We start from the raw sequence: 13387 nt of genomic DNA on the forward strand, positions 1-13387 counted from the left end.
TTTAGGACAGTGAGAAAAAAGGATTTATGAATAAACTTTATGCCATCCAGGAGGTGTGTGTCAGTGTCCAGAATGTCCTTGATGAGGTGGCTTCCTTTGGAGAAAGGATAAAGAAGTAAGTGCTGACATACAGATGCTGGTTACTTCTCTGATACTGTTTATATTTTTTCCAAGCTGAGGTGCAAAGTGTTAGATTTTTTTTTGGGGGGGGGGGGGCAATTTTGGATGATGCATTGCTAAAACTCATCATTCTTCACTTTGCTCTATGCAGGCCCTGAGTTTTGTGAAAATCCTGTCATATTAATTTTGGAATTTAGAAATATAGTAAGTAGGGGGGGAAAAAAATCCAAACTGAGGTTGTCAAGTAAAAAACTCAATCTTGTTGTGAGACGTAGCAGTAATTATTTGAAAGTAATAATAAAAAATGGAAAGTTTTGATGAAGGAAATAAGCGGAGTTGCCTACGGGATTCAGATTTGGAGGATGTATGTATGCATGCTGTGTTGCTGGAAATGTTTTATTTAAGTTAATAAAACTTTTCCTCATAGATTATATGTAATATTTAATGCTTAATATATGGTATATAAGAATTGCCAACAAATTTAAACCTTAAGCAAGAGAAGTTATGAGCTTTACAGTATATATGAGGAAGCAACTGTGAGGCCTAGTGCAGGAAGTTTGGTGCAATTTTGGCACGGTCGGTGAATAGTAGTTTCAAGTTTATTATCTGAGATCAGAAAAGTTCCAGAAAGATTCTCTGACCTGAGAAACCGGGACAGGATTTACTTGGCTTTCTGCCATCCAAAAGCCGAGTGCAAAGCCTCTCAAGAAGAAAGGTTGAGGGCGGTGCATTCGCCACCTCCTTTCCTCTGCGGCAGAAAGGGAGGGCAATAAGATGGCCCGCGAGCCGGACGGAGTTAGAAGGTCTTCACAAGAGTCTTTGCTATAAAGTTTCTTTTGGGGCACTCAGATGCTCTTAAAAGAAAGTTAAAGCAGTGCATTCCCTCTTGTTTTGAGTGTTATCTGTAAACCTAAGGCAGCTGGCTTTTCTACAGCTCAGTGCCATCTATAGCGAATTGGTTTTCCATTTTTATGGGATTGTAGCCCATGCTAAGGGTACGGCCCCAAAATGAGTATTTCCTGTTGGAAGTGAATTTGAGGAAATTGATACATTGGCTAGAGGTCAACCCCTAGGAAATATGAGGATAATCTCTCATCCTGTTTCAGCTTTTTTGTTTGTTTGTTGTTTTTTAATCTATCAGCAGTGGAAAATGCATCAGAATCAGGATAAAGAGAAAGTTGCCGCTTATGCATTTAAGGGCAAAGGCCCTAGTAAGAAAACCGGGGAAAATATTCCCATGGGGATACTTTCCAAACAGGCCTTATTCACAGCAGCAGAGGCAGGCGTAAGCACATTATATTGCGTGAGTTTTCGAAACAAGCAAGATGGGCCTGTCTATGAACCAAGTCTTTTATCAACAGGCTGTTCATGGAAGTAGTCATCTTGAGGATTAAGTTCCTTTAATTGTGCATTTTGAAAGTAGAGTTTGCTCTGTTATGTGCAAGATAAGAGGGATATAATTTTCTAAACAAAGTGAGACTGAATCTTCCTATAAATCTTTGTAATTTGTTCCTAAAACTATAATGGGAAACCTGTACTGAATGCTGTGCTAACACAGCACAGAAGGAGGTTTGCTAAGTGAGGAGCCAGTGTTCCCACACATGGCGTGTCTGTGATCCATTGCACAAAGCCGAGTCACAGGAACATGAGCAGACCCTCAACCTTCTGTTCAGCCCAAATGCACGCAGAAGAAGGGAAAAGAGCAGGTGTCCCCTGAGGAGAAAGGGAGTGATCCTACACCAAGTGACACTAACATAATGTTCACTCTGGAGACATGTCAAAATTGCCAGGGAGAAAAAAAAAGTCAAATAAATACAGGAAGCCAGAGCTCATTATGAAAAATATGGCCAGCAATTCAGATAATTGCAATTATTCAGCCAGAGAAGCCAAAATAATTTAACCAATGTGATTGGGTATGTAGCTAGTAATAATACCTTAAAAGGTATCATCAGGTTATTTAGAGCCAAAGCCACATTTCCCTTCTGGATAAATGTCATACGGCACCTCTAGCATGGTAGTGCCTTTTATGGAATAATCCCGTTTAACCAAGCCCCCTTTAACCAAAGTTACCATGGGATATACATAAATTAGCCATCTGGCCTTTCTCTCTTCCCTGCACGCAGAGGTTGGGGAACCACAGTGCAGATGCTTTAAGACTCATTAGCTTGCCCTCCCTCTTTGCCCATACCTCAACCTCTGCAAAATGAGGTGAACGACAGATTTTTATAACTGTAGAATTTGGGACCCTTATTAATAACATTTTAATCTGGGACCTTGCTGGAAAGTTGATGTCTTGAAACGCTGGTGGGATCCCAGAAGTTCTCTTTTCCTTTGTCCATGAAGAAATAATATTTTGTTTAATTTCATCTAGAAAGATGCAGTTTCTCTTTCTCTTTATCTGTAATGTACTTGATGTTATGCCACTCCCTCCTTTTGCCCCTTCCCTCTTTTTTATCCTTCTTTCTTTTGCCCCCGAAAGTGTGGGGTTTTTTTCTTTTGTCCCCCAACATTTTCCCTCTCTTCAGGACTGATTGGTCTGTCCCCTTATTTTTCCTAACCCCTTTCTTCTCAGGATGAGTTCCAGGTTTGGATACACACACGCTTGCCTTTTTCTGCTCGTACCCCCTAAGATTCCTGATTGCTAGGGAATGCAAAACCCAAAGGAAGGTCTCTGTGCAGCCTTTAGCTCCTTGCTCTGTGCTGCAGGGAGAACAAGGAGGATCTCAAACAAAAATCTTCAGAAGTGCTGTTCTAACCACTACATCCTACCTCTACCTGGCTGGGGGAAAATAGATTGAAGATGGGGATCTGGGTAGCCTGCCTAACCATTATTTGTTCTTTTGTTGGTTCTGTTGGGTGACCAGTGTTCTGACTTATATTAATTTTTCACTTAGTACATTCAACTGGACTGTCCCATTCTTAAGCTGGCTGGCAATTGTTGCCCTCTCTGTGTTCACAGTCATCCTGTATTTCATTCCACTGAGATACATTGTCCTTGTCTGGGGTAAGTAAAGCCTTTTTTAACTGCCTGTGCCACTTAGAAAAAAATGTTTTTTAAGGGATGAGTTATATTGTCAGTGCTTTTCTGTATTTATGGTCATGAAGCTGCTCTATGATGGAAAGAGACAGGTTAGTTAAAAATCACAACTGTGTAAAGATTTAAGCCCACCTGCAAAATGCATTTTTCTTGGCTGGCATACTAGACTTCATCATACTATAAACATGGAGCCGTGAGGATTCTTCATATATCAAACTGTAGCTTTGTCTAGGTATTACTCTGATTTATTCTCCCCACTTATACACAAACAGAGGCATTTCAATCTATATAGTGCATTTAGGACAATGCGCCTTTTTTACTGCAGTACTTTATCTTTTGAAAGTGTATGGAAATATAGCAACAAGAAACCTGTTTAAAGGGTCACCTTTAGTGTGACAGAAAGGTATATGTGGTATTTGGCCAGTTGATAACAGAAGCTGGGAGGTCTAGGGGGTTAGAGGGGTATATGTGTTGTGAGTGAGCTGAGTCCTTACAGCTATTCCTTATTTTAAACAGCTACTATTAGCACATCTGTTGGAAATAATACTCTGGATTTTCATTTGTACATTTTTAATACAGTTCTACATCACTAGCAGCTGTATGCCTTATTCGGTAGTGTAAACCTGCGAAGAGAACGGTCTTAATTGAATCTGTGGCTAGATTTTCTTTCTGAAGACAAGAATAATCATTTCTTTGAAAAACCTTTGAGTGCGAGAGACAACTCAGAATCATTGAATTGACTCTGGACTATGTGTTTTTTAGATAGGTCAGTATTGGTTGTGTTATTACAGAGTGTTTACAAATAAATGTAACACAATATACAAAATGGGGAAGGAATAATAAGGAGAACTTAGCCAAAAAAAAGGAAATCTGTAGAACTAAAGAAGCAAGTGTATAGGCTTAGTGTGTTTTCTTGTTTCATTTATTTGCCTCGTACCTTTTATCCCTAGGGTGCAACCACAACCTCTTAGTTTGTTCCCAAAATTGCATTCTTCCTAGCCTACACAACACGGTAGGCTTTTTGTTACTGAAGTTTAACCTACTTGGTCTGTTTCCTTTTTCTAGTGGTTTTTGCACAGACTTGGCATCTTGGACACTTGGCTTCATGCATCTTGGTTTCTTGCAAGAACTTGAGCTTATAATACCTTTCCAAGACCCTCAAAACTATAGAATCAGCACTGTTGTTTGAAAGGTTAGATTAAAAGATACTTACCCCTGCAATAGTCTGGGAGGTATTACAATTCCCACAAAAGAGCAAGTCCAAGTTTCTGTTTCAGGTTGGGCAGAGCCAGGACTTGTAAACTCCAGTGCAGATCTCCCAAACTGTGGATGAATAACATCATCACTCTTTTAGATGCATTTTGCACATGCTCATGCCTGCGCTCTCTCTCATGTGCGCTCTCCCTTTTTTTCCCCCCTGGCAAGCTATCTAGTCATGGATATGCCTTTAAGTGCCTTTGTTCGTAAGAGGGTCCTTCTCCACATTTTTCTCATGCAGTTCAGTTTAGGTGACTTCTTGTTCAGCTGGTGTCTAGGGATCCCTTCTGTAGATACCTGTTTCTCCTTCTGTGTTGTGCTGGGAGATGGGACACGTACTGCATCGGTGAGGTTCCACCATCAGTGGAATCCAAACCTCCCTAGGGATGAAATGCATTAACACAGAGCAGTGCAATGCTGTGTGTAGCTTTGAGCCACTTGCCCTTCAGCCTAGGAAACTGCCTTGAAAATGTAGCATTCCAAGCACATCCGTACCTGTTTTCTCCATTATTTTATGTTACTAGACTCCCTAGTGTATATTAATTTCTTCATCCCGTTCATGTATCCTGCATTTGAAAGCAAATGATCTCTGTTGTTTGACTTTCATCCACAGGAAACTTGGAGCTGTTCTCTATCAGTGTTTGCCCATTTAGCTCTTTGGGAAGGCAGATGGTTTTTTATGAAAGTTCCTCTGTGCTATGGCTGGTCTTATGTATAGCTGTCTGTCTTCTCTACATCCACAGGGACTACTTCTTTCAGCCTGCTTTTGCAACAGATTCTGGGTTCTTTCCCTCCCAACCCTGTTTCTCCCTGGGTAGACTTGAACTTATCCTGCATTAGCCACAGCAGAGTAGGAAAAACCTTTGCACTCTAATCCCATTTGCAACGGTGCAGAGTCCTGGTAACTGCTACAGCTATTTGTAGAAAGCAGTATCGGGAAAATAATTTTAATCTGAAAAATTTCAAGCTTTTAGAAAAGACCTAATCGCCTTGTCATCTTTTACTTTTCCTGTAGTCTCCCCTCTGATCAGTTCTGCTTTTCTCTTCTCTTGAGCCCTGACCTTGATCTATTCATGCATTTATTCTCATGCAGTAACTGGTTCTCTTTATAAGGTGGGACCATATCAGCTCCTCCTGAGTTCACCAGTGACTGGTCCAGTGGCCATGTTCAGTAAACAGTGGGTAGACGTTTTGTTTCTTAGTAACTTGATGATGTAAAGAATGTTCTTCAACAAGTGTGTTTGGATCGCAAATAGTGTTTGGATCTCAAATATTGTTTCTCAATACTCATTGTTTAATCACTAGATAAACGTATCGTAGCCATCTCATATCCTCACAGAACAGCTGAGAATTTGTTCTCTGGGAGACTAGGGATGCTATCAAGACGACTGAAGCTTAATGTCCTTTCTACAACTTTCTGAAAGGCCTCGGCACCAAAGACTTTTCGGAACGTAAACTGAATTATCCTATCTCTGATACAGGCTTGATAAATTACCCAGAACAACAGCTACATATTTTCAAATGTTGTGCCAGCTTTCTCCTGTTCATATGAGAATGTGAGTGATTGGTAGCGTTCCTGGTCATGTTTTAGACCTGGGTTCCCATAGTACACACGCTACTTTTTGTCATGAAACGTATTTGAATCTGAGCTGGTACGTAGTGATATGAAAACAAGTATAATTTAAAAATCTGTTTTTAGCTTAATTGGGGGTGGAGGAATTTTCTTGGTGTTTTTAAACAATGTCAATTAGAATTATAAGACTATGCTGTCTAAAGAAAATATCTTGGCCCTTCTCAGCTTTGCAGTTGGGTCATCTGTATCTGTCATTCCCTGACAGACAGAGATTTGTATAATCTCTTCTTAGAAGCCTTCACTTGATGCAGACTTCACAACTTTCCGAGCGCTTCACTGTCTTTAGCATTAGAAAGATTTTCCTGGTATCTAACTTGCATCTTCCATCCTGCAATTAAACCCATTATTACTTGTCCTGTTCACCACAGAGATGGAGTACACACTGTTCCTTTCCTTTATGCAACCTCTGCATGTTTGAAGTCTTACCAAGACAGAACAAGTTTTATTTTCAAAAAAAAAAAAAAAAGACTATTGGAGGAATTTGAATATCTCACTAGAACATTTGTATTTTGAAGCAGAGGAAACCACCCCAACAGAGTGTGACTTTTAGAGACTGAGTTTATGGTTCGTTCATTCGTTCATTCATTCATTCATTCGGTGCTAATATCAGACTTTGAAACTTATCCTAAAATCTCCCCCAGAACTTTGCCAAAAATACGTATTTTAATAAAAAGATGATGATAGTAACATTTGAACTCTCACTTTTGCAGGCATCAACAAATTTACAAAGAAGCTTCGAAGTCCGTATGCAATCGATAACAATGAGCTGCTTGATTTTCTGTCCAGAGTTCCATCAGATGTACAAGTGGTGCGTGTACTTTTTCAAGTGTCCATGCAGTTGTTAGTTTGATATATGGCATCATGATTTTCTGATTTTCTTTTTTTTAACTAATTTTAAAGCAGTTATTTTGATGTGACTTTATATTCTTTGGCACAAAGAAATTAAAACTCAAGCCAAGGATATTCCATGAAGCTTAAGAATTTTTGCCAGTAAGGAATAAGCTACTGCCACAGTTATGCCTTTGAGTGTCTTTGGGGGCAATCACTAAAAAGACAACCGTTTGGGAAATGGTAGTGGGTGCTGGCATTTGTATTAACCAGCCTCCAGGGCCCATGTGAATATTATTTGAATAAGGCACTGCCAGGGTTTCCTATCGGAAGTGCTCTGCCTGAGCCCATTAGGAAGTGCGGAGAGGGAACAGGAAGGTCAGATAATGAAAGGAAGGAACTGCACTTGTGCAGTCAGTGGCAGGCTGCTTTGCCCAGTGTCTTGTGACAGCGCTCTGAAAGTTAAGGTGCTTGAAACTTTTTTTTTCCTAAGGTGAAAATCTTTGTTTTGATCGCAGTTCACCTGTGATCATGAGCCCTTTTAAAAATAAGCAGGCTATGAATTATAACCTTTTATACTGCAGCACACAACCTCACATGAAGGTGCAAGCATTAAGATATGTTGTACAGAAGGTGTAAGCATTAAGATATGTTGTACACATAAATCACCTCCAGTATCACAAAGACGATATACTCTCCGTATTGCTAGGTGATGGTTTCAGTTCAGAGCTGGCATAAATAAGAGGTACATGTGCACATACCCAATCTGAATCTGATCCCTCTGTGGTAGGCCTTTGAAAAAAAATGTAATTTTAAGAAACAGATTGCAAAGAATATTCATCCAACTCTTTAAAGTGGATACTGTTTATTTTCTGTGTTACATCTCATGGAAAAAAAAGTGTTCTAAAAAGTTTACATCAGCACACCGTTTTATTTCCTGGCAGGATTTTCCTAATGCTGTTTTCCGTTCTTACTCCAGATCTATCATTCTGTTGTTGTTGCATCACAGCTGCAGATCCCATCTAGCTTTCAGGATGATATTTTTCTTTTTCTTTCCTGTTTTTTTTTTTTTTTTGCCTTGGAAAAAAAAAATAGAAATCTTTCTTTCCTTTTCTTTTTTCTTTTTTCTTTTTTTTCCTCTAGCAAGTGGCCACCTGACCAGTTTCTCTCTGAACATTGTGTTTAAACAGGTGCAATATCATGAACTGAAACAAGATCCCAGTCACAGCCCAAGTAAGAGGAAGAAAAACAATCCTGGCTAGACAACTTCATGTACTGAAGAGACTAGCATCTGCTAGGGGAAGATAAAAGCAAAAGCCTACAGCCTAAGCAGCATTTCCTTTCCTTAAGCTTTTTATTTATTTTGCCTTTTTATGTAATGGAGAGAATTTGTAAATATTGTATAAAGGCATTTCTCATTGAATATATACTTAGACTGTAAAGACATATTTGATGAAGGTTTCAAGTAGGGCTTTGCTGTTTGAAAGCCTAGTTGGAAATGACATAGCACATTAAAGGAATCAATGTAAAATGGTAAATATGTACTGCTACTTGATGGTCAAAGATACCTGAAATATTCAAATCATGCCGATTAAATCTGCAAAAGATGTATATTTAAATCTGACTCACAGATCAGTCAGGTTTTGTCTGTGAACATTAGTATTTTTATCCAATAAGTCACCATTACAATTTTCTATGTTTTATACATTTCAACAGAAGAACAATGTAGTGGAACCTACTGCACTTAAGTTTTAGCAAATTTTTTGAACTCTAGACCCTGATATTAACTCCTGGTGCAATGTATTCCTGTGCAGTAGGGCTGCTTGTAAGCTAATGAGGACACCAAGTGCAAATCTCTTACTGGAGCTCCCCAAAGAAGTTCCTGGTGTTTTAATCATTCCATTATAAGACTTAAAAATCTCTCTCTCTCTCAAAATACTGCCAGGTTTGTAATTGATTGCCTATCTGATTTTTTTTTTTTTTATATGTACCAGTAATCTTAATTTGTACTACATAGTCTAGTGAATGAAGTCCATAGTTCTGCTATAACGGAAGTACTATCAAACAAACTCCATATTGCTTTGGGTGTCAGGCTATGAACACCTTTTGTGCACATAACTATTTTAATACAGAAATCTTGCAGAAAATATTTTTGCTTTCAAATCACAAGATCATATTAACCTGCTTACGATATAACACTTGACCTGTTACCAATGTGAAATGTAGCGTAGAGGAAAAAATGCAGTTGTGGTAAAACTGATATACCAGTTTTATTTCCTTAGCTAATAATGTAATCAATTCTTCTGATACAATTGTGCCCTACTGCATGGAAACTGCATTATTTTATAGGTTAAACACAAAACAAATGTTTACATTTCAAATGTTTTAATGGCCACTGCATAGTGACTACTTAGGGATATATTCCGATGTTTCTGCATGTAGAGTTTCACCCCCAACTGCCCACGTAGTGAGCAGAGAATTCATTCCTAAGGGACTAACTGTGCACAGCTCTTAGTCATAGCTCCCAGTGGCATCAAAGGGAATTTTTGCCCAATTTTGCCCAACTGCAGGACTATACCCTCTTGCGAAAAATTTCTCCTGTTGTTCTCTGTGGGGTACCTTTCATTTGTTGCAATTGCTGAGAAAGTTATATTGCACTAGTCTAACAATACTTTTTGAAAAGATTATTTAGAAATACTTTGCAGGCAAATGGATACATACTTGACTAAAGAATTACTTGTTGGCTGCATTGCTCATGAAAGACCGTTCTGAAATTGTTTATTTTACAGATACATTGATAACTAGTTTCTTATAGCATGGTTATTTTGATCTTTTTGTTTGTACACTTGAAAGAATGCCGATCCAATTAACGTTCTGTAGAAAGTCTCGGACCTAAATATGCTTTTTTGTTAGATCATGATTTTAAAGGTATTTGCAAAGGTTACATACCCACCTTTTCACTGTATGTTGCCTGAAGAGCAACATACAACTGATGAAGTCAGAATCACAGATGAGCCTTTTTTTGTTTAAAAAATCTTTCAGTTTGACAATGTGTGAATATTTGTTCCCAGTTGTCAATTTTGCACAGTTCTTCTGATATACTGCAAGCCTTGTACCTTCTCAGTATTATCCATCGTTCCGTGTATAATTTCCTGTTGTGTTTTTTCTTTTTTCTGTACTAAGTTTCAAATGTTTAATTTGGTGGTAATGTCTTGATTTATATACATTTACTGCATTAAACACAGTTTTAAGCATCTCCATACATTAGATATTAGGCAGCTTTTTTCTTTGAAGTCCTGCACTATCGTTTTCCCGCAAGTGGTATAGAGGGCAAGTGAATGAAAACATTGTATTTCTGTGTGCAGGATTTCAGTATTTTAATCCCCAAACATGTACGTGGGAGGGGGTAAGGGGAGAAGAAGATCAGGTTGTTGAAAATGGTTAAACTACTTTAATGCCTCAGTCATTCAGAGTAGATCTCACTGGTAATGTAATGCACAAAAGCAGCATTGACTAAGAATGCACTTTGATTAAATATGGTCCTCCTGCACCACAAAGCAAGTCATTTTTAAAATCACATATTTAACAATTTGTCTGTGAACCCATTTTCGAAATCCAAAGTTTGTCTATTCTGCTTTGTGTGAGGGGCCTCTTTGGAGAGCAGTCCTGCGTAATACTGTAGATATTTCAATGTATCTTCCATTTCCCGATTAGTTCTTAATTTCTAAGCCTTTTAGATTTGTCCGACATATTCCTAGGCAACTTGTCCATTCATCAACAATCAGGAAAAAAACACAACTCATTATCAAGAAACTCTTTTTGCTTCAGGAAAAGAAAGTTAAACAACTACATTTTGATCCAGTAAAAATGACTAACTTAATTTGGGTCCACACTTCAAGTAAGCGTTAAAGCACGCAGGATCTGCCGGAGGTTGGTTGTTTGAGGGGCCTGGTGTTCCAGTTACATTGCCGTTAGTAGGAGTGCAAAGTTGCTTAGGTTGTTTATACAGAGTTTTCACTTTGTCGTAAGGAACAGATAAATGTTTTTCACAGTAGCAGTAAGCTTTAACTGAAAGGGTTACTAGGCTCGAGTTAGCATTTTAAATCCAGTGGAATACAAAAGTAAGTATTTTCTGTTGCAATTAAATTGTTGGTGGGATAATCAGAAATTAATTATGAAGCCTGCATATTAAAGCAGGGTATCTGTTAATGTGGGCACTAAGAGCATAGGCTTTAACGACAAGAAGAAGAGCTCTTAGACCTGCTAAGCCAACATACTACATGGCAGTAGAGTATTTTGTTCTAAGATACTCCAACAGCACAAAGCAAGGAGAGAAAGGAAAAATTATTTCTCTAATAAACCAGCATTAAATCCCACAACAGGCAGACAAGGTGCGAACGGCAGGAGATGCCCACCTCGCAGCGGAAGGACACTTCCTACCTAAACCTCCCTTACTTACTCAGCTGCGGGAGTCTTTGCTGACAGGCAGACACAAACTTCCTCCAATTTCTGAGCTTGCTTCTCTTTGGAAGACAAACTTTTTCCTCCCAACTGGGCTAATTTCCAGATTGCTGTGCAGCTGCTTCTATTGAAGGCAGGCTAGCAACTCCTCTCCCCACCCCTCACCAAAAAACTGCAGTTGCTCATTTCCAGTAAATATCTCCTCCTCCAGAATTTTTCTGAAGTCTTGCAAAGGTGGAAAAACAAAGCTTTCAGAGTGAAAGAGATTTGCAATTATAGGTCTTTTTCAGTGTGAAATACTGGCTTTACATTACCTTCTGCCTAATCAAAATGTCTTCTCATTCCTGAGAGGAGAAATCCAGTTCTCCCAAATCACATGGCTCTTTTTAGACATAAACCTAGAAAAATATGAAGGTTTTCCAAAAACACACCACACTGTTCTGGACTCTTTCACTTGCAGAAGTGGGTGAAATGCAACCGACTGAAAGCATCATGCAGTTGGTGAGTGGGTTACTGAGGGTGAGGAACAGCCTGAAGCAAGTGCAGGGAGGCCCAGAGGGATGTTGAGGAGCGCTAACCTCGAGGATGTGCTCTCCCTCTGCACTTGGTGGAGAAAGAGGAGATCTTACAAGAGTCCTTCATATCAGGAAACTGATTTAGCTGTCCTAAACCATCTCTATTTCTCCATGTTTCTCCACATTGAAAACATGGAGAGCTTGGCCACATGCGCTACATCCGTTTCCCTAAAAGCAGCCTGTCAAAAAAACCCAAACCAAAACGAATCAAAGAAAAAATCCCCAAAACATGTGGCATAGCTGTTGCCAACCATTGAAGATATGAACAGGTATAGGTCAGGTCAGGAGGTTAGATACTTTTTGCTGCAAGAGGTATTAGAAGTTTTCTATTTCTTTCTTGTCACATTAATCCATCAAGAGAAGGTATGTTTCTAAAATTATGATTGTTAGATCAATAAAGTAATGACTTTGAAAAAAACATGTTCCATAAACTATCATTGCGCAAAAAATAAATCTTTAACTGCATTGCACAGGGCATTGTGCTTCTAAGTAGTTTCATTTTGCTCTATAAGAATTTAATGCTCAAAGAATGTAATATTTTAGGTGTATTTTGAACTGGACAAATGGCACTTCAATGTATCTTGAGTGCCCAATTTAAAATTATGACATTTAAATAGAATCCTTTTACAAAAAGGGCAAAAAAATACAGCTATGTTTCTCTTCTGATCAGTCCTAGTACAGAATAAAATTTAAATGGCAAAACTGTTTTTTGTTTCAGGTTGCATAATAGAAAAGTCTGAAAACCTTACTTACTATTCATATAATAATAAATAAACATTTTGCCATTTTAATCTAATCAAAATAATCCAAACTGCTTTTTCCCAGTCAAATTTTAATTAAATTACAGCAGATGTTTAAAGAAAAGGCCACATAATTCATCATTGATGTCTTTTTGATTAAAGAATGCTGATTATTATTTTCTGGAGCCATTTAATAAGTTGATGTTTTTTGACCTGCTATACCTGACATAAAGATCTCTTCCGGAAAAGTTTACACTGTATAATTGTGCCTTATTGCTTGTGATATTCCTTTTGTAGGAATCTTATTTAAAAAAAAAAAAAAAGGACCTTTTAGATCTACAATTGATGAAGAAGCATCCCCAGCCAAAAGCAGCAAAGGTAGACTGGCAAACATATTGAACAATTAGTGCCAAAACAGGGTCAAATTTGTACGAAGTGTTAAGTATTGAACGGTTGCAATGAAGAGAACATTAGCTGGAATTCAAGAGCTTCCCATTTTATTTAATAAATGTCATTAGGGTTGCCACGAGATTCAGAACTTTGAAGAGAAAATGAAAATATCAAACAAACATTAGGCCATTAATATTACGCCGTTCCTAGATATTACTGGAAGAAAGGAGGTATGTGGTTTAACTAAGCCATAACAGTGGTAGTTTAACCCAGCTGCAACACTTTCTGGCAAAACCTCATCAGCTGCATGACGTTGTGCTGTTTAAATCTGCACCACCTGGGGAAC

The 13387-nt window shown here is 38.4% G+C and overlaps 1 protein-coding gene across 5 annotated transcripts in view; it reads left to right on the plus strand.

Moving 5' to 3' along the window:
* The window catches only part of MCTP1 (multiple C2 and transmembrane domain containing 1), a 296095-nt gene extending 285958 nt beyond the window's left edge, over positions 1-10137 (plus strand). For all 5 annotated transcript variants that reach the window (XM_068927903.1, XM_068927900.1, XM_068927901.1 and 2 more), the window contains 4 exons: positions 6-115; positions 3015-3124; positions 6758-6855; positions 8066-10137. In XM_068927903.1, the coding sequence (XP_068784004.1) occupies positions 6-115; positions 3015-3124; positions 6758-6855; positions 8066-8137 (390 nt within the window). In that variant the 3' untranslated portion in view covers positions 8138-10137. The remainder of the gene's footprint in view (positions 1-5; positions 116-3014; positions 3125-6757; positions 6856-8065) is intronic.
* The last annotated feature ends 3250 nt before the right edge of the window (positions 10138-13387 follow it).

The sequence above is a fragment of the Struthio camelus genome, chromosome Z (genome assembly GCF_040807025.1).
Source record: "Struthio camelus isolate bStrCam1 chromosome Z, bStrCam1.hap1, whole genome shotgun sequence".
Taxonomy (NCBI): domain Eukaryota; kingdom Metazoa; phylum Chordata; class Aves; order Struthioniformes; family Struthionidae; genus Struthio; species Struthio camelus.